This window comes from Gorilla gorilla, chromosome 6 (genome assembly GCF_029281585.2).
Source record: "Gorilla gorilla gorilla isolate KB3781 chromosome 6, NHGRI_mGorGor1-v2.1_pri, whole genome shotgun sequence".
Classification (NCBI taxonomy): Eukaryota; Metazoa; Chordata; class Mammalia; order Primates; family Hominidae; genus Gorilla; species Gorilla gorilla.
This window is the reverse complement of record NC_073230.2, coordinates 166,108,413-166,134,629: the sequence shown is the minus strand read 5'-3', so window position 1 is coordinate 166,134,629 and position 26,217 is coordinate 166,108,413. Positions and strand designations below refer to the sequence as shown.

Sequence of the window (26,217 nt, the reverse complement as noted above, 5' to 3'; positions counted from 1 at the left end):
AGCATATCAATAACTACTTGTCATGAAAAAAATAGCAATAGGTATATGGAAAAGACCTGTAACGAATTTTTCAACTGTCTGTCTTTTATGAATGTTTATAGCTAGAAATTGTGCCAAAATGATTTGAAATAAAAAGGATTAATTATAGTAGAAGCCTTTTAATATAAGTGAGTGCAGTCACGACGCAATTAATGCAAATTGTGGCTCTATCAGGAGAATCAATGTGAACCACATCACAGACCATTTCTGTTTGCCGCCAAATAACTTCAGTAATTTACTACATTAAGAATCAATAAAAAAAAATAATGCTTTTCAAATGCATCTCTATCAATCTTCAGGCAGCTCTAAAGTGAACATTTATAACTTAATCTAAAAACTATATAAGAGATGATGTCTTGCTTTAAAGCCATCCTAACTGAGCAAGCAGATAATTTTAATTATTTCATATCATATTAACCATATAATTTAAAAAACAAAAAAGAAACATAAAATAAGAATGTATACTAATAGCAACACGCTATTTAATAATTGTGCTTCAGAATTAGTAAGTTGGAATTGAAAAACAAAGTCCCTTCAGTCACTGGGACCACTAGGGGCTTGTGTAACTAACTCTAAACTCCTAGGGGGCAGGAGATATACCTCATCTTTCTTTCTTTTTTTTTGAGACGGAGTTTCGCTCTATTGCCCAGGCTGGAGCGCAATGAATGGCACGATCTCAGCTCACTGCAACCTCCGCCTCCTGGGTTCAAGCGATTCTCCTGCCTCAGCCTCGTGAGCAGCTGGGATTACAAGCACGCACACCATGCCCAGCAAATTTTTGTATTTTTAGTAGAGACAGGGTTTCCCCACGTTGGCCAGGATTGTCTTGAACTCCTGACCTCAGGTGATCACCCGCCTCGGCCTCCCAAAGTGCTGGGATTACAGGCGTGAGCCACCGCGCCTGGCAACATACCTCATCTTTAATGCAACAGTCCAAATACAACATATGGTGCCCATTCATGTAACAAACATTTATTAAGTGCCAACTATATGTCAGGGACCACATTACATACTGGAATTCTGCATTCATGAATCTGTTTGCAAAAAAACCCTTTCATTCTTGTGTTAAGAGTTTTCGGATTGTGGGTTTCAGTTTATGTATACGTCAACACCCATTTCAAGTCCTAGATCTTCACAATCCTATTCCAGAGAGCTTTCTACACTATCAACTCCCGCAACACTTGGTCTACACAGCTACCCTGGCACTAAAAAATCCGTGTTGTCCCAGTGTCCCCTGCGCCTCACATGCAGGAACAGCAGCAGGAGGACACCAAGCTCCCTAGGAGGGGCCAGGCCATGGGCCTCACTCTAATACTCCACTGGCAGGTGCCCTAAAGCCAATCTCTAAACGTGAGCTGAGGTGAACTCACTCCTCATTCAGCAGATGTCTACCACGGATAACTGAGCAGAGCCCACTAGCTGTTACTCAGAGAAAAAGAGCAACTCTGCCTTGCAAATCCTGAACCACCACACCAGGACACGGGTGCTGCACTCTTACTTCTCTACAGAGGCTGCCCAAATCCCCAGCACGCAGAGCTGCCGAGGCCTCACAGTGCTCGTACCTTTTCTTCCTCGAGACCCTGGCGCTCCATAAAAACAAGGAAAGCCTGCACAGATTGCCCTTCTCATCTCCAACTCTGCTTTCACTTCGGAAGCCCTGCAGGGCACAGAGGATGGGGGATGGGGACCGTGGAGGAGACGTGCACGTCTCCTGTCCTATTTTCCTCATAGTGGCTTCCAGCGATCGAGCCACAATATGATACATTTTGAGCAGCTTGGAGTTGACTCTTCCTCTTTTTTTTGAGATGGAGTTTCCCTCTTTCACCCAGGCTGCAGAGCAGTGGTACAATCTTGGCTCACCATAATCTCCGCCTTCCGGTTTCAAGCGATTTTCCTACCTCAGCCTCCCAAGTAGCTGGAATTAGAGGCAACCACCACCACACCCAGCTTATTTTTGTATTTTGAGTAGAGACGGGGTTTCACCATGTTGGTCAGGCTGGTCTAGAACTCCTGACCTCGTGATTCTCCCGCCTCAGCCTCCCAAAGTGCTGGGATTACAGGCTTGAGCCACCAGAAATGGCTCGACCCTTCCTTTTTTTCCTCGACTTCTAGTTCTATGGCTTCCAGGTTCAGGCTCCAAAACACAGAAACCCCTGACCCTGCTCACCAAAATATTTCTAGAAGATAAAAAACATCTTCATGAACAAGGAAGTTCGCCAAAGTAGCAAACCCCTATTCCCACTTCCACTGACAAGAAGCAAACACCTGAGCATCTGAGGACAGTTTTACACTCCTGCTTCTGAAAGACAGTAGGAATTAAAAAAAAACAAACAAAAAAAAAAACAAAAAAAACACTCAGGCCCAGTCTCAAGGTACCCCACATAACCAAGAACTATTTTCAACAATTAGAAGAAAACATCTTTCAAGTTTCAAAATTCTACTTTTGCCATATAGGAGAATAAAATATCAGACTAGAAATCTGTCGAGCCATCTCTTGAGAAATTTGAGGATACTGATGCCTTCGATGACAAAAGATTTCGTTACTATCAGGTACTATGTTTCCCTAACAACAGCTCATGCTCTAATCGCCATAGTCCTTTCCAGCTTTAGAACGATAGCATCCATGAACTCCGATTTATACTGACTGCTGCTTTCTCTAACTTCTGTGACACTGGCCCTCTCGGTCACCACGTTACCTACCGCACGATTCCTTTGTAACAGCTTTACTGGGATATCATCCACATAACTTACATTCAAAGGTTTTATTATATTCATAAAGTTGTATGACCATCACAATCAATTTCTGAAGATTTTCATTATTCTAAAAAGAAACTCCACATCCCTCAGCTGCCACTCCTGGTTCCTCCCAGCCCTGCCGATCACTCACCCACCTTCTGTCTCTAGATTTTCCTGTTTTGGACATTTCATATAAATGGAATCATGTCTTTGGTGATCTCTGCATCTGCTCTCACCGGGCAGAACATTCTCAAGGCACATCCATGTGTGCCATGTGTCAGTGCTTTACCCCTTTTTACGGCCCAGTAATATCCCACTGTATGGATGAACCGTATTCTGTTTACCCGTTTGTCAGCTGATGGGCCTTTGAGTCATTTCCATCTTTTAGCTATTATGAATAATGCTGTTGTGAGAATTTGTGTCCAAGTTTTTGGGTAAATATATGTTTGCTGGGTCCAAAGGTAATTAACCTTTTGAGGAACTGCTAAACTTTTCGAAAGTGGCTGCACCGTTTTACATTCCCATTGGCAATGCATGAGGACTGATTCCTCCACATCCTCACCAACCCTGCGGTTCCTGGTTTGATTCCCGCCGTACTCGCGGGTGTGCGCGGCAGCCTGTGGCTATGCCTTGCCCTTCCTTGATGACTAGTGATGCTGGCCATCTTTGCACGAACTAATGGCCCATTTGCTTGCTGCCAGTCCCTGGAGAGATGTCCAATTGGATCCTTCGCCCATTTTTATCATGGAGTCCTTCATATATATGCCACAAGTATCTTCTCTTTCAGTGTGTTGTATTTTCAGTTTCTTGATGGTGTCTTTTGAAGCATAAACGTTTTTAAGTCCAGTTCATTTTTCCTTTTGTTGTTTGTGCTCCTGGTCTCACAGCTAAGACGGGATTTTTTCCTTACTATGCTGCGACACTCAGCAGTCCATTTTCCCACATGCCCTGCAGCGCTCTGTGATCCTCAGAGCACTCTGCGTGAGTAGCTGTGGTCTCTTTTGCACCCTTGAACCACCGGGCACAGAAGGGAGGTAGGCCCCCTGTGCTCCTTACTGCCACTTCCAGACCATCCTTCCCTTCCCTCCCGCTAAAATCCCTGGCTTTCAATCTCATGCACTGGGCTTGCGCATCCATTACCTCTCCCGGGTTCAGTCACTGCCCCTTAATTCAAGATTTTAGCTCCTGAGAGTCCAACACACTCTGGTGATAATTTTTGGTGACATCTGTAGCCCACAGTTGACTGTCATTCTACCATCCTGGCTGTCCCTCAACTCCACCTTAGCTACCAGTTCCTTCAGCTCTGTCCTCCAAGTGGCATTACCGGTAACTAAGCCCCTCTGATCTTAGCTCTAACCACCCCTACACTGACTCCCTGAATGACCTCGACTCCACAGGTCTCCTCTCCTGTCCAGCTTCCCTTGCCCTCAAATCTCCATTCATGGATTAATTTCCTCTCTAAACAGCCTAGATTCAAAGGCAGGCTCTTGTAACCACTCTGAACTTGCAACCAATTCACCCTTTATTATAGTCACTTGGCAAAAAACCCCACCCCTGGTTAAATCTGACTCTACATCCTAGTCAGACCCACACAGCTGTTTACGGGTGTAGAAAAACAAGTAACCCACACGGCTGGTCTCACTTCACTTTATGATATGAACGTCAAGTGAGCCCTACACTAACTGGCAATCCTATTATATTTCCATTGTCCAGTAATTCTCAAATTTCAGCATGCATCAGAGTCACACTTATTAATTTAAGCCTATTCACAGCTTGCTGGCTGGGTGCTGTGGCTCACACCCATAATCCCAGCACTTTGGGAGGCTGAGGTGGGCGGATCACTTGAGGCCAGGAATTCGAGACCAGCCTGGCCAACATGGCGAAACCCCATCTCTACAAAAAATACAAAAATTAGCCGGGCGTGGTGGTGGGTGTCCGTAGTCCCAGTTACTTGGGAGGCTGAGGCACGAGAATTGCTTGAACCGGGAGGCAGAGGTTGCAGTAAGCCATGCCAAGAGCAAGACTCTCTCAAAAAACCCCAAAAAACCAAAAACCAAAACCCACAGCTTGCTGAGCCCTAGCCCTAGAGTTCCACATTCAGAAGGTCTGGGGTGGAGCCCAAGAATTTGCATTTCTAATAGATCCCCCGGTGATGCAGATGTGGCTGGTCTGGGAACATTGCTCTTCCCATTCTTGCCCTCTGCTGCATCACCCAGAAAGCAGCAACAGTGGGATGCAGTCAGAATGAGCTCCTGCTCCCCAGCTCATGCAGCTGCACCCACAGTGTTCCTCTACCTCTTCTTGGACACGCAGCCTGTGGCGCCCCCTGCTTCAGCACCAGACCCCACACCCTCACTTTGCAGGGTGCGGTTCCTCTCTCCCTCAGCAATTCCACTGACTTATTTCCAGCAGCAAATACACATGCTGTTATTTCTCCCATCTTTAGAACACAGCTTTCCTAGCCCCATATCCCTTAAGCAGCTGCTCAAGTTTTCTTGATAACCAGTCCCCCAATTCTTCTCCGATCCTTCCTCTTGTAACTGCTCTGAAGTCTACTGCTGCAGAGTGCCCTAATCACAACCCTGTGGTTCCATCCATTTTTACCCAGTGAACACACTTATGGAAAAGCACTTAGTCCACAGCGCAGAAAATGTCTAGCATCTTGGAAGCCCCCTGCACCCCCTTCCAGTGTTACCCTCCCAGGAGCATCAGGATCCTGCCTTCCAAAAACTGCAAGGAGCTTTGCTTGTTTCTGAACTTCCATAAATGAAATCTGACAAAATGTACTTTTGTGTGTCTGGATTCTTCAACTCAATGTTAGGTCTGTGCCGTTCACTCATACCATTTTGAGTAGCTGTAGTCTGTTCATTCAGTAAATCTTGTGAATATCCTACAATTTATTTATTATCATTATGCTTTCGAAGGACATTTGTGTAGTTTCCAGTTTAGGGGCTATACAGTGTTACTATAAACATTCTTTCACATGTACTCTAATGAATAGGTACACATTTCTCTTGTGATATGACATGGATATTTTCAGCTTTAATATGATGCTTTAGGAAGATAATCCTGACCCTCTTTTCAACCCATCTGCTGAGGTTTTTGCCTTCACCACGCCACAGAAATCACTTGTCCAGAGTGCTAAATGACATGGCCACTTCTCAGTGCTAAACCTTACTTGGTCTAACAGTACCATCACACAATACCCACCTTTCTCTTCCTTTCAAACACCGTCTTTATTTGGCACCTGAAATCCCACTTTTCTGGTTTTCTCCCTTCCTTTCCAGCTTCATCTCCTGAACTTCTATTAGTCAATTCTCTACTCTCTGGACTCTAAACCTTGGAGAGCCCTGGGGCTCAGTTCTTCATCTCTTCTCTTCTCCAGTGACACCTACACCCTGGGTGATCTAATTCAGGCTCATGACCTTAAGGACCCTGGGAATGCTGATGGCTCAGCCCAGATACTGCCTCTAACTTGAGGCCCCTATCCTCAACTGCCCCTCACTAGGCCTCCATAAGAATGTCTCCCTCTCCACACCTGCTCCTGCCCGGACCTTCCCCAGCTTAGTCAGCATGACCTCCATCCTTCTAGTTCTCAGAACAGAACCCAGGTGGTCCCCTTACCTTCTCCTGTCCTCGCACATCCCAACATCTCATTCATCAGCAAATCTCCTTGAATATGATGACTTCTTACCAGCACTACCACCGGGACATGGGCAGCAGCATCACTCCATCTGAACGATGTGACACTCCATCCGGTCTCCCAGCTTGAGTGCTTGACCAATGCTAGCTACTTACACCAAAGCCAAGGAGGCCCACGACAACATAGGCCGGATTCTGCTGCCCTCTGTTGGTGACGCCAGGAGTCCCCACTGGCCTGTCTTACTCCAGAGCGTGACCTCCACCACTTTACTTACTGCCGTCTCTCAAAGCTGATTTTAAGTTTAGAAACAATAAAATTAACACCATATACCTTCATTTGGCTTTTATTTCATAAAGTTACATTTGCTAAATCTAAATCTAAATTAAATTGAATATTTAAATGTTTAAAAGGATTTACATGGGCCCTATTTTATTATTATTTTGAGACAGGGTCTCTGTCACCCAGGCTGGAGTGTGGTGGTGCCATCATGGCTCACTGCAGCCTCTACATTCCAGGCTCAAGCAATCCTCCCACCTCAGCCTCCCAAGTAGCTGGGACTACAGACACACACCACTATGCCTGGCTCCATTTTTTTTAAATTTTTTTTTTAGTGGTAGAGACCAGGTCTCCCTATGTATGCCTAGGCTGGTCTTGAACTCCTGGGCTTAAGTGTTCTTCCCACCTTGGCCTCCCAAAGTGCTGGGACTACAGGTATGAGCTACTGCACCCAACACTATTTTCTAGATTATTTGTTGTCTTTATTGCACAAATAAGAGCCAAAGATAAACAGCAGACTTTAAGTGGGGCCAGCAAGAGTGTGTGCTTCTAATCTTCATGGTGACAAATTAACATGGCCCAGAAAAAACAGAATGGTCTCAATACCATACTGATCCATTCTTCTCATGAATTTCAGATGTTTATTGCTTGGGCGTGATGAGAAAAATAAAAAGGAAGGAATAACTCAACAGTAAGCAAGACCTACTTAATCCAAGGGCAGAAAGAATTTACCTTGTGGTGCTAAACCTACAGTGAGAAATCTTTTCTTTTTTTTTGAGACAGAGTCTCGCTCTGTCGCCCAGGCTCGAGTGCAGTGGTGCAATCTCGCCTCACTGCAAGCTCCGCCTCCCAGGTTTACGCCATTCTCCTGCCTCAGCCTCCTGAGTAGCTGGGCTACAGGCGCCCGCCACCACGCCCTGCTAATTTTTTGTATTTTTAGGAGAGATGGGGTTTCACTGTGTTAGCCAGGACGGTCTCGATCTCCTGACCTAGTGATCCGCCCGCCTCGGCCTCCCAAAGTTTTGGGATTACAGGCGTGAGCCACTGCACCCAGCCGAGAAATCTTATTTAGGTGCAGCAATCAACTGAATTCAGGAATACATCTCCCATTTTTACTGTAGAATCTAAACCATTTGTATTTCATGGTTAATTCTGAAGAAATAAACTTACATAGAAAACTGTCTTGCCGGGTGCGCTGGCTCACGCCTGTAATGCCAGCACTTTGGAAGGCTGAGATGGGCAGATCACCTGAGGTCAGGATTTCGAGACCAGCCTGGCCAACATGATGAAACCCCGTCTCTACTAAAAATACAAAAATTAGCTGGGCATGGTGGTGGATACCTGTAATCCCAGTAACTCGGGAGGCTGAGGTAGGAGAATCGCTTGAACCCGGGAGGCGGAGGTTGCAGTGAGCCAAGATCGCACCACTGCACTCCAGCCTGGGCAACAGAGTGAGACTCCATCTCACAAAAAGAGAAAAAAAAAAGAGTTTAGGGTTCAAAACAAGGTATTATACAAGAGAAGCTCTGCCCCTTTAAGGACTAAAGCAACCAAAATGACCAGTATTCACCTCAGTTTAGATGTTTAAAGCCTCAGCAAATTCAGTGAGCATTTTACAAAAGGATGCTAATGATGGAGAAAAAGAAACTTTCCAACTTTTGAAAATCTCAAGATAAACTGTTAAGTGCCAATATTACACTACAGAATACATTAAATGCACACTGAATTCTACCGCAATAAAAAATTATAAACCACGCCAAAGTTATACAATCTAATTGAAATTTTCAAATATATAACCAAGATCATATCAAATAATCTGATTTATAGGCATGCCATTCCAATTAAATCAATATTCTAAAGCAAAAAAAAGCCATTTTCAAATAGAATTCAAATATGATAAAGGATTAACCTCAATAAATATTCTGAACTTAATTGGCTTAAATGGACCTAGGTGCTTCTATCTGTAAAAAAAAAAGTTCAAGATGACATTACCACATCCTTGGGCTGTTTATTTATTCCCTGTCTGCAGCCTGATTTACAGGCGATAAAATGCAATCATGACCCACACCAGAAGCAAGAATCATTTGCTAATGGAACTTTTAATTGAGAAGTGACCAGTGACATGAGGTAATTCTTCCTCTGTAGGATCCCTCTTGAAGACCTCTTTGCACTTTATCACAGTAAACAATCACTAACATATGCATTAAAGAAAATTTAAATACATTATGACCCAATAAATATCATAATCAATCAATATACAATTTTCTTCTCTTAAAGATGTAATGTTCAGGTACCACACTATCAGTTGCTGTAATATTACACTTACTTAGATCTGAGCAATGTTTAGCACACTAGTACAAAGTTTAACTTTGTAATCAGATGGTCATCAGATATGTTTTGGAAGTTAGTAACCCCTTAGGAATTTCCACACAGAGAGTAATGTAAGGGAAGTCTTAAATATGTGAAACTAAGTTAACTACCATCCTCAAATTACTACAGTTTTGCTATTGGTCTAAACTTTATTATTTTAAACAGCCTTAATAAGATATAACTTACATAAACTTCATTTGTGGGAGAAAGGTTTAAAATCACAAATTCTCTTCCCTGGATCTTCTGTAAATATATACATATTCCAAAGTACAGAACTGTACAATGACATCATCTTCAGAATAATTTCAATTATAAGCAATATGTCAATAAACAGAGGAGAAATGAGTTTATCCTCACCAGACTTACATAACTATTAGCTTCTACATAAATCAAGACTGGATGACTTATACATTCAGGAAGAAAAAGTAATATATAATCTTAAGATTTAATTCATGCAGATAAAATTATTGCTCTATCTTCTGTGACTGTACTGTGTAAAAACTACCAAGTTTAGAGTATTTCAGGTTAGTCTAGCAAAACACTCACCTTTATTTTCACATATATATAAAGTTAGAAGGTTCTTGGGCTCACTTTAACAGAAAGAACTATGGGATTTCATTGTAAAGATTTTCTTTTCTTTTTTTTTTTTTAATTTGAGACAGAGTTTTGCTCTTGTTGACAGGCTGGAGTGCAATGGTAAGGTCTTGGCTCACCACAACCTCCGCCTCCAGGTTCAAGCGATTATCCTGCCTCAGCCTCTGGAGTAGCTGGGATTAAAGGCACGCGCCACCATGCCCAGCTAATTTTGTATTTTTAGTAGAGACGGGGTTTCTGCATGTTGGTCAGGCTGGTCTCGAGCTCCCGACCTCAGGTGATCCGCCCGCCTAGGCCTCCCAAAGTGCTGGGATTACAGGTGTGATCCACCGTGCCTGGCCCATTGTAAAGATTTTCATACAATGAATTATGAAATGTACATCCTCCAGGGGCAGCTGAAACTGAGAAGTAGGCTGTGTGGCCATCAACAAAGAGAGAGATGCTATCTGAAAACTGCCACCAAAGCCAACTCACAAATCAACATCAAATCAACACCTGAAATCTGCCACCTGAAATATGGTGAGCCTGAAGATGATGATGTAACACATACCGTTACGGTAGTGAAGTCATGTTGGAGCCCTTTCTCAAACCTGAAGAGCACTTAAAATCACTGGGAGTCTGAACAAAGAAATAACTGGGGCTACGACAATGCATTTCAAAGAGACACAAATAAAGCGGAATTATTCTATATCCAGGATAGACTGATTCCTTCCCGTTATCCCTGCTTAACAAGGCTGCGGTTCTACTCCCATCTGCTATTAATAAATACACACACACCCCATACTGCAAAGCTACAGTAATCAAGACCATATTGCATAAGGGCAGACCCAGAGTGTTACGTGTACGGTCAACTAATTTTCAACAAGGGTGCCAAGAACATGAGGATGCCTAACTCATACAAGCTACAAAAATTAACTCAAAAAGGATCAAAGACCAAAATGTAAGAGCTAAAACTACAAAACTGTCAGAAGAACATACAGGTGTAAATCTTTGTGATTTTAGGTCAGGGAATGGATAAGACATCAAAAACAAGCAATAAAAGAAAAAAACACGTTAGACTTCAAAATTAAAAATGCTCGTTCTTCAAAGGAAATCATCATGAAAGTGAAGAGACAATCCAGAGAAGGAAGAAAATACTTGCAAATCATTTATCTGACAATGTTTCAGCTTCCTCAGAGAATATAAATTTCATAATTCATTGCATTGCAGGGACTTAATAATAAAAGACAATCCAATAAAAAAATAGGCAATGGACTTGAATAGACATTTCTCAACAGAAGTCATGAAGCACATGAAAAGATGGTCAACATTATTAGTCACCAGGGAAATTAAAACCACAATGAGATACCAATTCCCACCCACTAGCACGGCTGTAATGAAAAAGACAACACTAAGTAAGTGCTGGCAACGATGTGGAGTCACTGAAACCTTCACAAATTGTTGGTGGCATTGTAAAAGGTTGCAGACACTTTGACGTGGAGTACTGTATGACCTAACACTTCCATGTCTAGGTATATGCCCAAGAAAAACAAAAAACCTATGTCCAAATAACAGCTTGTATACAAATGTTTGCAGTAACATTATTCACAATAGCTAAAAGGTGGAAACAATGCAAATTCCCAATGTAAATGCACCACTGCACTCCAGCCTGGGATGAGTAAGTAAACAAAATGCGGTGACTGGGTGTGGTGGCTCACACCTGTAATTCTAGCCTTTTGAGAGGTTGAGGCAGGAGGATTGCTTGACGCCAGGAGTTCAAGACCAGCTTGGGCAACATGGCAAGACCCTGCCTCTACAATAAAATGAAATAATTAGCCAGGTGTGGTAGCAAGCAACGGTGGTCCCAGCTACTCGGGAGGCTGAAAGCAGGAGGACTGCTTAAGCGCAGGACTGAGCCGTGTTTGTAGCAGTGCACTCCAGCCTAGGTGGCAGAGAAAGACCTGTTTCAAAATGAACAACACAAACCCCAAAGTGTGGTATATCCATACAATGAAATAAGATTTGGCCCTTAAAATGAGTGAAGCTCTGACATACTAGGACATGAATGAAACCTGAAAACATGCTAAATCAAAGAAGCCAATCACAAAAGGTCACAAATTTATAGTTGATATAACAAATGATTCCACTTATATAAAATGTCCAGAAAAAAAAAAAAATCCATACAGACTGAAAGTAGACTAGTGGTTGGCCAGGGCTCGGGGAGGAAGGACAGGATAGGGAGTGACTACCTAGCGTTTCCTTTTTGGGATGATGACATTGCTTCCAAGTTTGATATTGGTGATGGTCACATAACACAGTGAATATATTAAAAACCACTGAACTGTACACTTTAAAAGGTTCAATTTTCCATAATGTGAGTTATATTTTAATAAAATTGTTATGTAAAAGAAGTCATAAAAGCACCACCTGTTTTGCAGGCACTGATTTTTCAATTAAGCTGCTTCTCAAAACAGGCAACTCCATGCACTATGCTTCTCGGAGAACAGAACCACCAATGAGACAAAGAAATTTTATTACAAAGTTGAAAATGATTATAGCTCTGATTCTTACAGAAATTAATCACAATAGCAACATTAATTTCTAATTTATTTAAGAATGCGAATAACAGGCCAGGTGCAGTGGCTCATGCTTGTAATCCCAGCACTTTGGTAGGACAAGGCAGGTGGACCACTTGAGGTCAGGAGTTAAAGACCATTCTGGACAACATGGTGGAAACCCCCATCTCTTCTAAAAATACAAAAATTAGCTGGGCGTGGTGGTGCACACCTGTTGTTCAGGAGGCTGATGCAGGACAATCCCTTGAACCTGAGAGGTGGAGTTTGCAGTGAGCAGAGATGGCGCCACAGCACTCCAGCCTGGGCAACAGAGCAAGGAGAGACTCTGTCTCAAACAAACAAACAAACAAACGAACAAACTAATAACAATTCCTAAATACTCAACTTTATAAATGTCACCCTAACAGGTAGAGCTGTGTCCCCCCAAAAGACAAATTCAAATCCTAATCTGTGAATATAACCTTCTTTGGAAATGAGGTATTTGCAGATAACCAAATTAAGATGAAGTTACACTGGATCAGGGCAGGCCCCAATACAATGACAGGTGTCCTTATTAAAAAAAAATAAGGCAATGTTGGACACAGACACTCAGGGAGAAGTCCACAGAGGCAGAGATCAAAATGATGAATCTACAAGCCAAAAAAGGTCAAGGGCTACTGGCAAAACCAGAAGAATGGATTCTTCTAGAGCCTCTAAAAAGGAATCTATGCTGCTGCTGACACCCTGAGTTTGGACTTCCTGCCTCCAGAACTGTCAAATAATAAATTTCAGTTTTTCTAAGCCTCCCTCCCCGCCAAAGAGTGTGGTAATTTGTTGCGGCAGTCCTATTAAACTAATAGTCACTAGGCAGTAACTTACTGTCTTAGTCCGTTTTGACTGCTTATAACAGAAGACCTGAAACTGAGTAATTAATAAAAACTGAAATCCATTTCTTATAGCTGGAAGGCCAGGAGCCCATGGTCCAGAGGCAGCCCCTGGTGAGGTCTTCTCATTGGTGGGGACTCTGCAGAGTCCGGAGGCGGCACAGGGCATCACAAGGCTAGGGGCTCCCTCCTGTAAAAAGTCACCAGGGCCCTTCCCACAATAAACCACTCATCCATTCATGACGGCCAAGCTCACATGATCTAATCACCTCTTAAAGATTCCACCTCTCAGTACTGGCACACTGGGGATCAAGTTTCAACATGAGTTTGGAGGGGACATTCAAACCATAGCACCTACTCACAACCATACAAATTTGTTTCGTGCAGTGCTTCTGCAACATTTAGCATCCAAATTTAAAACAAACAGTATTTTATGGTAAACCTGGATAACAACCACACATAAACATAAAATGTCAACATCTTTTGGTCCGAGGTCTATTTTTATATGAAGGTTACTTTACCTTTCCAAGCATTCTGCCTAGGAAGTAGTAATGTCTGGCAAAAGAATCTCCCACAAGCATCTGAGCAGCCGGGTTGGGGTACAGAAGCCCTTCATTAGTAGTCTTAAAGAACCCCTGGTTGGGGTTAAATCCTGACTTCAGTAGTTCATTTAAAAACTCTCTGAAAATACCACCACCATCAATGCCAGCTTCATCCAGGCCATGGGCATTGAGCAAGTGCACACGGATCCGCTTTTTCAAATCAGGCTCTGTTCAAAAAAAATGGGAGGGTGAGGAGAAAAGATGTTACAAGCAAGCAATAACATCAACTAGCCTTACAGGAAGGCTTAGGGAAGGGGTGTGAGGATCTTAGGGACATTTTAACATAGGACTCAAAACAGCAATGATATTATCATTATTTTTTGAGACAGAGTCTTGCTCCGTCACCCAGGCTGGAGTGCAGTGGCACGATCTCGGCTCACTGCAACCTCCGCCTCCACAAACTCTCAGGGAATTGGTCCTCCAGAATCTACAGCAAGCTTGTCCTCAACCTGCAGCCCACAGGCCGATGTGGCTCGGGATGGCTTTGAATGCGGCCCAATACAAATACCTAAATTCTTAAAACGTTAGGAGTTTTTTTTTTTTTTTTTTTGAGACGGGGTCTGCCTCTGTCATCCAGGCTGGAGTGCAGTGGTGCCATCTCAGCTCACTGCAACCTCCGCCTCCCGGGTTCAAGTGATTCTTCTGCCTCAGCCTCCCACGTAGCTGAGACTACAGGCGTGTGCCACCACGCCTGGCTAATTTTTCTATTTTTAGTAGAGATGGGGTTTCACCATATTGGCCAGGCTGGTCTCAAACTCCTGACCTCGTGATCTGCCCGCCTTGGCTTCCCAAAGTGCTGGAATTACAGGCGTGAGCCACCGTGCCCAGCCTGTAATTTTTTTTTTTTTTCAAAAGCTTATCAGCTATTGTTAGTGTATTTTGTCTGGGGCCCAAGACAATTATTCCTCTTCCAATGTGGTTCAGGGAAGCCAAAGGATTGGACAACCCTGATCTACATGATCTTTTAAAAGCTTTATTTGGCTGAAAAGGGGGGAAAATTACTGGTTATATAATTTGCTACGAAGAGTAAATTAAGGCCAGGTGCAGTGGCTCATGTCTGTAATCCCAGCACTTTGGGACGCTGAGGTGGGTGGATCGCCTTGAGGTCAGGAGTTCGAGACCAGCCTGGCCAACACGGTGAAACCCCATCCCTACTAAAAATATAAAAACTAGCCAGGCAAGGTGGCACATGTCTGTAATCCCAGCTACTTGGGTGGCTGAGGCCGGAGAATCACTTGAATCTGGGAGACAGAGGTTGCAGTAAGCCAAGATCGTGCCACTGCACCCCAACCTGCGTGACAGTCTCAAAAAAAAAAAAAAAAAAAAAAGTAAATTAAAACATTGCACAGAGGCTCACTTCTGTAATCCCAGCACTTTGGGAAGCCAAGGCAGAAGGACTGCCTGAGGCCAGGAGTCCAAGACCAGCCTGGGCAACCCTGTCTCTACAAAATATAAGAAAAGCTGGGCATGGTGGTATGTGCCTGTAATTCCAGCTACTCAAGAGGATCACTTGAGCCCAGGAGTTTGAGGCTGCAGTGAGCTATGACTGCACCACTGCACTCCAGCCTGGGTGAAAGTGAGACTCCCATCTCTAAAATAAAAATTAAAAAACCCCCAAAACAGGCCGGGTGCAGTGGCACATGCCTGTAATCCCAGCACTTTGGGAGGCCAAGGCAGGTGGGTCACCTGAGGTCAGGAGTTTGAGACCAGCCTGACTAACATGGTGAAACCCCGCCTCTACTAAATACAAAAAAAAATTAGCCGGGCGTGGTGGTGCATGCCTGTAATCCCAGCTACTCAGGAGGCTGAGGCAGGAGAATTGCTTGAACCCAGGAGGTGGAGGTTGCAGTGAGTCAAGATCGCGCCATTGCACTCCAGCCTGGGCAACAAGAGAGAAGTTCCATTTCAAAAAACAAACAAACAAAAACCCAAAACCAAAAAAAAAAAAGGTGGACCAAGTTAAGATGTGCTCTGATAAACAGGCTGCATCAGAGAACAGCTTTGGGGAAGTAAGTGAAATGTCCTTTATCTTTCCCTAAGAATGTTCTACAGGTGCTTTGCAGAAAAGATAGGGGGAAGGAGAGGGGACGAGAGCTGGGGTCAGGCTGCTGCATGAAGTCAGGGGAAAGCAACCGCAGGTAGTGCACATTTGACACTTTCACAGGCCCCATGCGCTGCTGCCCTCTGTTGGCTTTGGTGCATAGTCACCCAAACATATCTGTCCTGGAGCATCTCAAGGGACACGTAACCTCTAGAAGCATTCTGGAAAAGGGGTTTAGCAGAATGTTTGATAGAGCCTCCATGCAATCTCCTCAAAACCCTGTCTATCCCTACATTGCTATGTACACGTGTCAGTAATTTTAAAGTTACAGTACCTGGAGTGTAAATAGTCTATGATATGTGTCAAATAGGGCAAATACAATTTACTGGACTGACTGAGGCTTACAGCCACCACACAGAAATACCAAGCTCCCATTCACTGAGCAGTGGTCACTGACTGAATGGACAAGATGAGGCCACTCTGCACAGCAGCAGTGATGCAGTGCTGCCCTGCCGTGCCTGCCACCTCTGGGTCAGTGTCCGTGTCACCCTTGGGAATCAGGTAAGCACATCTAAGCCATTTGGCTCCAGCTTGCTTTCCTGCTTCTGGAATAAATTTCCTCTGCTTCAGGAAGAAATGGTAATTCTGCCCATTAAATGAAATAAAATAAAAGTAACCAACCAACAAAAGCAGACAAGTGAGGCTCTCCAGAACTGATGACAGCAGAGTGCAGAGCCAGCTGTGCCTCACTCTCACCCAAGAGTCAATGACAGAGTGAGCTCCAGGCCCCGAGGGAACTATGTTACCCACTTTACAATTCTTACAGCAATCCCATGAGGGAATGTGACAGTTTCTCCCAATATTCCACACTGCAACAAGGCAGTGCCGTGCAGGCCGGGAGTGCGTGGGCATCCCTGTGAGACCCCAGCCCATCTTTGCTCTCTGAGCACCAACTGCATGAACAGCCATCAATCTCTGCATTCCACTCAGTCAACTTATGGGTAACAGGGGCTAACATGCACACTTCAGAGAATCGTTCGGGGATAAGACAACGAGCATCGTAAAGCATGGATTCACTTCAATGACTAGATGACACGTGGAATAATCACATTAGTTGATTATATGTAAATATTTAGTCAAAAATGCACCTCAAACCATTCTCTCACAAGTAAATTAATTATTCTGAGATGATATCTGACTTTACTAATTTGCCTAGCAAAACACCACATTTTAACACATGGCTTAATCATTCTTATAGTATTTGAGTTGAGAACATTTATAAAGATTTCAAGCATTACAGTATAAACAATATGAGAAGATTCTTCCAAATCTTTTAACTTCAATGCAATTATTAGCATGCCCCTAGGGAGGTGGGTGTGATCAGTTTTTTTAACAATTTTTAAAGCTTAAGGATTCATTAGGAAATTTGAGGCTTGTTACAATTGGACAGTAACATCAAAAAATCATCTACAGGGAGTAGTTTTTTCTTTTTTTTTTCTGAGATGAAGTCTCACTCTGTTGCCAGGCTGGAGTGCAGTGGCGCGATCTCAGCTTACTGCAACCTCTGCCTCCCGGGTTCATGCCATTCTCCTGCCTCAGCCTCCTGAGTAGGTGGGACTACAGGTGCCTACCACCACACCCAGCTATTTTTTTTGTATTTTTAGTAGAGACAGGGTTGCACCATGCTGGCCAGGCTGGTCTCGATCTCCTGACCTTGTGATCTGCCTGCCTCGGCCTCCCAAAGTGCTGGGATTACAGGCGTGAGCCACTGCGCCCCGCCCAGGGAGTAGTTTTAAAGTTAATTTTAAATTGCTGGTAAGTAAGAAACACATTCTACTCTGGCTGAACAGCTTACAGCCCCCCACTTGCAAGTACTCCTGACCACAGCACCCGTGCCCTCGGAGCTCCCCTCACCCACAAACTCAGCTCCTCCCCTACAGGTGCTGCTCCAGAACTGCCTCTTGGAAGGCCCTTCAAGGTTAAACATCTCACTCTTCTCTAAACACTACACGATCATTGGCAAACTCATTGTCACATCTATTTTTTTCCCCTGGGATTCAATCACAAATTGAATAAGCATCTACTGAGCATCAGCTGTGTACACCAAATAAACAGTTCCATCCCAAGCTGTAAATACCTCCAGGGTCAAGTGGGAGAGATGAACGTGAAATCTGCTAATAAAAATACAACATACGAACTATTAGAATTGATTTATAAGGTACTGTGGGACCCCAAAACATCTCTCAATTAGACGATTAGTTAGATTAGGAGTCAAAGTACCTAGTCTCATCTCATTCACACCAAATACTCTGAAAACACAATCTGCTAGGCAAGACAAACCTGGCCCTGTGGAGAGGCCACAGCCTGCATGCAGACCTAAGTTTACTCGGTCTCAGCTGATGACACTCGGCATCAGAGGGCCATGGCAAGGATTCAATGGCAACAGTAAATTGTGTAAAAAAAAAAAAAAAAAGCTTGAAATAGAGTAAGGAAACAACTGATGTCAGCTTTCCTCCACTGTTCCAACATTATGACAAAATTAGTTCTTTATGTAAGCAATAAAAATTATTAGAAATCAGGTTTCATTTCCTTAGAAGAAAATTAAGTTGCTCCCCTAGAGGAAAAGGCAATTGTCATTTCACATCGGACAACTCATCACCTTCCAAAAGCTGGGTAAGATGATTTCATTTTTAATTTTAGATCCAGCCTAAACTTTCATTTTAATCCCCTCGGCATTGACCAACATGGAATTAATGTATTACCATAAGCACAATATTTGGAAGTTAAAACTGCTAATATATTAGAGGTTAATAGCACACGAACTTTGAAGACTGAGTATCAAATATGAACATACGACGAAACGTGCCAGTGAGCTCCAAATGCTATCACAGTATAATTCTCCTTTACTAACGGCAGTGTCATTGGAGCACACTTATCTTTTCATAAGAAACTTGGATTGCAGTGGCACTTATTTTAATATGTTTAATTTGGCTTACAATTTGTGATTTCATATAAATATTTATACAAAAACGCAGAATGTAAATGGCTACCATCGAGATTTTTAGAACAACAGCTTGCAAACTAAATTTTAGGGGCAGACAACAGGAGGTGGGGAACTGGTTACTTTCTTGCCCTTTAAAAATAATTAATATTTTTTAAAGGCTTCTGTTGTAGTAACTGTCAATTTTAGAAATATTACTTGGTAACATGTCTCCCAAATCTGACTTGCTACACTTTTTTTTGGAGACTGGGTCTGGCTCTATTGCCAAGGCCGGAGCAGTAGCACAATCAGAGTTCGACTGCAGCCTCGACCTCCCAGGCTCAAGCCATCCTCCCGCCTCAGCCTTTTGCAGAGCAGGGACAACAGGGGCACACTAAAACATCCAGATAAGCTCACTTTTTTTGTTGTTGAGGCAGGGTCTCAGTATGTTGCCCAGGCTGGTCTCTAACTCCTGAGCGCAAGCAATCCTCTCACCTCAGCCTCCCAAAGTGCTGGGATTATAGGTGTGAGCCGCCATGCCCAGCCTCACATTTCAGTTTTTAAGTCATTATGGAACAAGATGATGGACACTAATTTTTAAAGAACCACCATTTTCTAAAACAATACCCTAGCCTCCACCTGCCAAATAATACACAGAAAGAATTATATATACCATTTTCTGGAGAAAGTTTGTCATAAGCATCTTCATAAATGTAATTTCTTCTTATTGTGACATTAATTCCATCCAGAAATGGACCATCTCCTTGAACTTCTTGCTTATCTGCATAAATCAACCTCTGAAAGATCTAACAAACAAGGAAAGCTGTAAGGTTATTAGAAACAAAAGACCTCTTACAAGCTACCAAAGAATAAACTGCTAAATCTTATCTTTTGTATCTTCATAAATTCTGAAATAAATGCTAATAGTCAAGGTATCAAATCTTGATTTTTATCAATAAATGTATAGATAATATATAATGCATATCATATTTAAATATTTCTAAAGCTGCTCCTTTGCCCAGTTTAAAATAAATTTAAAAAATCCGGCCAGGCACAGTGGCTCATGCCTGTAATCCCAGCTACTTGGGAGGCTGAGGCACGAGAATCTCGTGAACCCGGGAGGCAGAGGTTGCAGTGAGCCAAGACTGTGCCACTGCACTCAGGCCTGGGTAACAGAGTGAAACTCTGTCTCAAAAATAAAATAAATTGAAATTAAAATTTAAACCCCTTGCTATAGAATATTTTCATTTATAAATCCTTTATAAAAACTTAGGTAGTGAGGAAAGAACAGCTTTGTAAAAAGCTGTATACTAACACTAGTAGAAATATCTCTGACAAAATTCAAATAATTTTTTGATGTTAAAAATCCAGTAGAGGGAGCTCAGGAATTATGTGAGTGAGTGAGTGAGTGAGTGGGAGAGACAGAGAGAGAGAGAGAGTGTGTGTGTGTGTGTGTGTGTGTGTGTACGCACGTGCAGGGAGGGTTCAGTGAAGGGACATGAACAGCTTCAAAAGAAACTCTTGTTCACCATACAAACAGAGTGTATAGGCCTAAAAAATACACTCTTGAAGCCATTACTGAAGAACGGAACCAAGTAATCTTTAGAAATTTGGTAAAAATAGTTGACAAATAAAAACAAAACATTTTAAAATTTGGAAACATATATAAACAAAGTTTTGTACATCAAAGACACCAGACAAGGAATTAAGATATTTGTCCATTTCTTTTTTTATAAAAAGTAAAGTGGCCGGGCGTGGTGGCTCACGCCTGTAATTTCAGCACTTTGGGAGGCTGGGGCAGGCAGATCACGAGGTCAGGAGATCGAGACCATCCTGGCTAACACGGCGAAACCCCGTCTCTACTGAAAATACAAAAAATTAGCCAGGCATGGTGGCGGGTGCCTGTAGTCCTAGCTACTTGGGAGGCTGAGGCAGGAGAATCGCTGGAATCTGGGAGGTGGAGGTTGCACTGAGCCAAGATCGCGCCACTGCACTCCAGCCTGGGCGACAGAGGAGACTCCATCTCAAAAAAATAAAAAAATAAAAAAAATAAAGTAGTGTTTCCAGGCCAGGTGTAGTGGCTGATGCCTGTAATCCCAGCACTTTAGCAGGTCAAGGTGAGATGGTGGCTTGCGCCCAGGAGTTTGAGGCTGCAGTGAGCTATGATCACAGCACCGCTTTCTAGCCCAGGTGACAGAGTGAGATCCTGTCTCAGAAAAATAAAAACAGCGTTTCTGATAAATAAACATGAATGTACAGAAGCATATCTTCACAAAAAATTTGCTTTTTCAAAAACAATGCAAAATTTCTTCCCCCCTTTGAGATAGGTTCTGGCTTTGTTGCCCAGGCTGGAGTGCAGTGGCGCCATCTTGGCTCACCGCAACCTCTGCCTCCTAGGCTCAAATGATCCTCCTACCTGAGCATCCCGAGTAGCTGGGACTACAGGTACACGCCACCACGCCCAACTAACTTTTGTATTCTTTGTAGAGGCAGGGTTTCACTGTGTTTCCCAGGCTGGTCTTAAACTCATGGGCTCGATCCACCTGCCTCGGCCTCCCAAAGTGCTGGGATTACAGGCATGAGCCACTGTACCTGGCCAAGCAGTGCAAAATTTAATAGAGAAAAATGACGTTAGGCCCTCATTATAAGAAATCTATAGTGTTACTGGCTTTCAGTCAGTTGTAACTAAGAAAACACTTTCAGTTTGTAAAAAGAGGTATCTGGTTGGGTTTTATAAATCATTCTTAGCTATTTCAGCCTAATGAGAAAAGTATGTTATGTAATCAGCCAGGCACTAGGCACCTTTAGAGATTTCTCCGGTGGGTGTGTGTTAATTTCTTAACACTAATATGATACGTAGTGACGATAAAGAAGCCAAATTGCATACCTTTACTCGTTCCTCAAATGGAACCACAAAAGGCAACTCTGTCAGGACAGCAAGCTGTCTTTCCTCAGACACAGACAGCGGCGGGGACTCCAAACCCACTACAACACATTTTAAAACCTTAATTAGTTCACTTGTACTTTCCCCTGCATTCCCACTGACAATTCTTAAGGTGAAGATTCTTGAAATCATCCTGATTAACTCATTTATCTAAATCCAGTTCCATGAACACATCCCCCCCTCAGGCAGACCCATGAGCCATGCACAGTGCAGGATCAGCACAGTAGCTCCCCGAACACATAACTTGATCGAATATTAAAGATGTCCTAATCAAGAACTACACTTCCACTCCAGCTGTCTAGCACGTCTCAAGTGCACAGCTAGCCCTAGCACTGGCGGTGAGGCCCGAATGCAGCCAGATCCAGCAATGGGCGGTGCCCTGGCCACCCCCGACCACCTTCGTGCCCTTTCCCTCCTACTACGGCAACAAAGTTCCTCCCAGACCAGGCGTGTGTGCATGAGATGGTGCCTGGGAGAAGGCTATATACACAGTAGGCCCCAGGCAGTACTTCATGAATAAACACATATCCCATTCCTTTCCAACAATAAACCATAACTTGGCCTCTTAAAACTCATTTCAAGGAGCTGGGGATGGCAGCTTATGCCTGTAATCCCAGGCTGAGGCGAGAGCATCCCTTGAGCTCAGGAGTTTGAGAAACTGAGCATCACAGAGAGACCTTGCCTCTACGAAGAAAATTTTTTAAAAAATTAGCTGGGCATGGTGGCACATGCTTATAGTCCCAGCTACTCAGGAGGCTGAGGTGGGAGAACTGCCTGAGACTGCGGAGTTCAAGGCTGCAGTGAGCTGTGATTGTACCATTGCACTCCAGCCTGGTGACACACTGAGACCCTCCCTCAAAAAAAAAAGAAAAAAAAAAAAAGTAAAGTGTTAGGTGAAGGTATCTTAGACATCATATCAAAAGCACAATTTCATTAAAGAAAAAAATGGTAAATAGGATTCTATCAAAATTTAAAACTTCTCCTCCTTGAAAGACACTGCTAAGAAAAGAAAAGACAAGCCACAGATTGGGACAAAATATTTGCAAATCACATATCTGATAAACTATATCCAGAATAGCTTTATAACTCTCAAAATTCAGTAACTAAAAAACATGTTCACAGGCAGTGTGCAGTGGCTCACACCTGTAATCGTAGTACTTTGGGAGGCCAAGGTGGGAAGATCCCTTGAGCCCAGGAGTTAAAGGCCAGCCTGGGCAACATATGGAGATTCCATCTCTACAAAAAAATTAAAAAATTGGCCAGGTGTGGTGGCACACGCCTGTGGTCACAACTACTTTGGAAGCTACGGCAGGAAGATCGCTGAAGCCCAGGAAGTCAAGGCTGCAGTGAGCCGTGATTGCGCCTCTGCACTCCAGCCTGAGCACACAGTGAGACTCTGTCTCCAAAAAAAAACAAAAAACAACCAAGAAAACAAAACAAAAAAACAAATTCATGAAAAAGATGCTGAATATCATTAGTCGGCTGGTAGACACAAATTAAAACCACAATAAGATACCATTTCCCACCTTTTATAATGGCCAAATTTTTTTTTTTTTTTAGACAGTCTTGTACTGTCACCCAGGCTGGAGTGCAGTGGTGTGATCTTGGCTCACTGCAACCTCCACCTCCTGGGTTCAAGCGATTCTCCTGCCTCAGCCTCCCAAGTAGCTGAGATTACAGGTGCCCGCCACTACGCTCAGCTAGTTTTTTGTATTTTTAGTAGAGACGGGGTTTCACTATGTTGGTCAGGCTGGTCTTGAACTCCTGACCTCGTGATCTGCCCACCTCGGCCTCCTAAAGTGCTGGGGATTACAGGCGTGAGCCACCACGCCCGGCCCATAGAATTTTTTTTTAAATGCAACTGTAAGTGCTGGTGAGGACTGGGAACAACAGAGGCTCTCATTTATTGCTGGTCTGAATGCAAAGCCGTGCAGCCACCCTGGAACACAGTTCTGCAGCTTCTCATCAAGTTAAACATAAACTTGCCAAATGTCTCAGGATTCTTACTCCCAGTGAAACTTACTCCATGTCAAACAAAATGTTCACAGAAAAACCTGTACATAGATGTTTATAGCAGCTGTACTCGTATTCCCAGAGACTGAAAAAATAACCAAATGTCTTTCAACCAATGAATGGATTCACAAACTGTGGTGCATCCCCACACTGGAATACTGCTGAGCAACAGAGGGAACAATCAACCCACACAGCACCCTCAAATGCAGCATGCTGACCAAAAGGAGCCAGGAGCAGACTACACAGCATGGTTCCCTTTGGAGGCCTTTTGCAAAAGGCAAAGTGACAGGACAAAACAGAAATGGGTGGCTGCTGAAGAGGTGGCCGCAATGGAGCTAGAGGCAATTTTGTGGGTGATGAAACTTTTCTACATGGTAGCTCCTGCTGGGAGTGACACGGCTGTATAAGTTTATGAAAAATAACAGATCTGTAGATTAAAGGAGTGAATTTGACAGCGTGTAATTCATACCTCAGTAACCCTGTGTCCTAGAGAACTCACCGTCCAGGGTGGACTGCAGCGGGCCTATCCTCCCCATCCGCCGGAACCTCCACACATGTCTGGATGCTGGCACATAGAGCTGAGTGACCTGTCGGGGGCAATCCTGGTTCAGAACTCCCCTGTGCTCTAGCACACACTTTGACCTGATCACACTTGAACAGAATTGGTGCTGGACATTTCTCTACTGGGCCCTCTCTCTGACCTCATACCTTCATGTCCCCTTTTGCTTTACCTTTTCAGGTCCTCTCTCATGCTAGCTGTCTTTTCATACTTTTACAGTTAACTATGTTTTCTAATATGCCCCAAAGAAATCTCTAATTGTTTTATTTGATGATGCATAATATCTAAACATAGTAAAATAATATAATTGCTTTATGAAGCAAAATAGATCACTTTAAAAATTAAGTTATTATCAAAGATTCACTTTCTAGTTTTTTTTTCAATTTGGCTGAGGCAGTATTCAAATAAAACAGACACAGTATATTTTCTCAAGTTATTTTTCATCTGTCAGTTCCTCTCATCCCTTATTTTTGGTCCTTACAATTTTTTATTTTTTGATACAGGGTCTCACTCTGTCACCCAGGCTGGAATGCAGTGGTGCGACCTCAGCCCACTGCGACCTCCACCTTCTGGTTTCAAGCGATCCTCCCACCTCAGCCTCCTGAGTAGCTGGGGCTACAGGTATATACACCATCACGCCTGGTTAATTTTTGTACTTTTTGTAGAGATGGGGTTTTGCTATCTTGCCCAGGCTGGTCTTGAACTCCTGAGCTTAAGCAATCCACCTGCCTCAGCATCCCAAAGTGCCCGGGTCACGGGCGTGAGCCACCACACCCGGCTGGCCCTTGCAATTTTTTTTTTTTTTAAGATGGAGTCTCATTCACTCTGTTACCCAGGATAAAGTGCAGTGGCCTGATCTTGGCTCACTGCAACCTCTGCCTCCTAGGTTCAAGGGATTCTCCTGCCTCAGCCTCCCAAGTAGCTGGGATTACAGGCACATGCCACTATGCCTGGCTAACTTTTGTATTTTTAGCAGAGATGGGGTTTCACCATGTTGGCCAGGGTGGTCTCGAACTGACCTCAGGTGATCCGTATACTTCGGTCTCCCAAAGTGCTGGGATTACAGATGTGAGCCACCGTGCCCAGCCACCCTTGCAATTTTTAATGAAGAAACTTTCATCCTGTAAAATTTCCCATAATCTAGATTTTGCTAATTGCACCCTCACGGTGTTGTTAAAGATGTACTTCTAACCCCTATGTTTCCTGTAATTTTGTAGTTAGATGTAGAGGTTCCACCACATTTAGATGTAACTTTCTGGCGAGAACGTTTCCTAGGTGGTGTGGGATGCTCGATCACTGAGAGGCCCCCATCTCTGCTTTTCACTGCAGAGGTGAAACCTACTTCAAGTGTGGGTGTGTGCACTGTACTACCAGTTGGTGATGAGATAAGGGACTTGTGCCAAAATATAAATCAATTAAATCACTAAGCACACGGCTGGGTACAGGTGACATTTTCCCATCGCACAACTTTCTGGAGTAAGGAAGAGGTGCAGCTATTTGCATTCTGGGACCAGACCCTCCTCTCCTGGGAGGCCAACACACCATCTCAGACCAGCAGACCCTAGACATGCGCTGCACCTGGAGTGGCACCGCCCTGGTCATCTCCTTCACCAGAGCCTGCAACAGGCTGATTCTAGTTTGCAGAAATCCTTTTCATGTAGTATTGGCTGGAATACTTCTGTGCAAAAGATCACATACTATCTGTTTTGTCTGAGGTACAGTTTATAAATGAAAGGTGGGTTAAATGCTTGAGTACTTCTTTTTTTCAAAACAGTATTCAAAATAATGAGATGGTTCCTTTGCATCCTACAAATATGATGACGAAGGGTTTTGTTAGCACCCTTGCGAACTCAGAGTTAGCTGCTTTCATGAATGCTTTAAGTTTCTGCCCATGACCAGCTAGAGACAGGCTCCTAACCCTGTCTCCCAGCCCCAGCCACTCTGCAATAGCTTCCTTGCTCTCCAGCATGACAGAACACTCCACACCCATCTTGTAGGGTCT

General features: G+C 43.6%; 1 protein-coding gene across 5 annotated transcripts in view; it reads right to left on the bottom strand.

Moving 5' to 3' along the window:
- Positions 1 to 26,217, bottom strand: part of UBE3C (ubiquitin protein ligase E3C) — a 131,311-nt gene that overhangs the window by 24,984 nt on the left and 80,110 nt on the right. For all 5 annotated transcript variants that reach the window (XM_004046552.5, XM_063708882.1, XM_055347404.2 and 2 more), the window contains 4 exons: positions 24,156 to 24,243; positions 21,587 to 21,684; positions 19,373 to 19,505; positions 13,598 to 13,845 (listed from right to left, as the gene is read on the bottom strand). In XM_004046552.5, the coding sequence (XP_004046600.2) occupies positions 13,598 to 13,845; positions 19,373 to 19,505; positions 21,587 to 21,684; positions 24,156 to 24,243 (567 nt within the window). The remainder of the gene's footprint in view (positions 1 to 13,597; positions 13,846 to 19,372; positions 19,506 to 21,586; positions 21,685 to 24,155; positions 24,244 to 26,217) is intronic.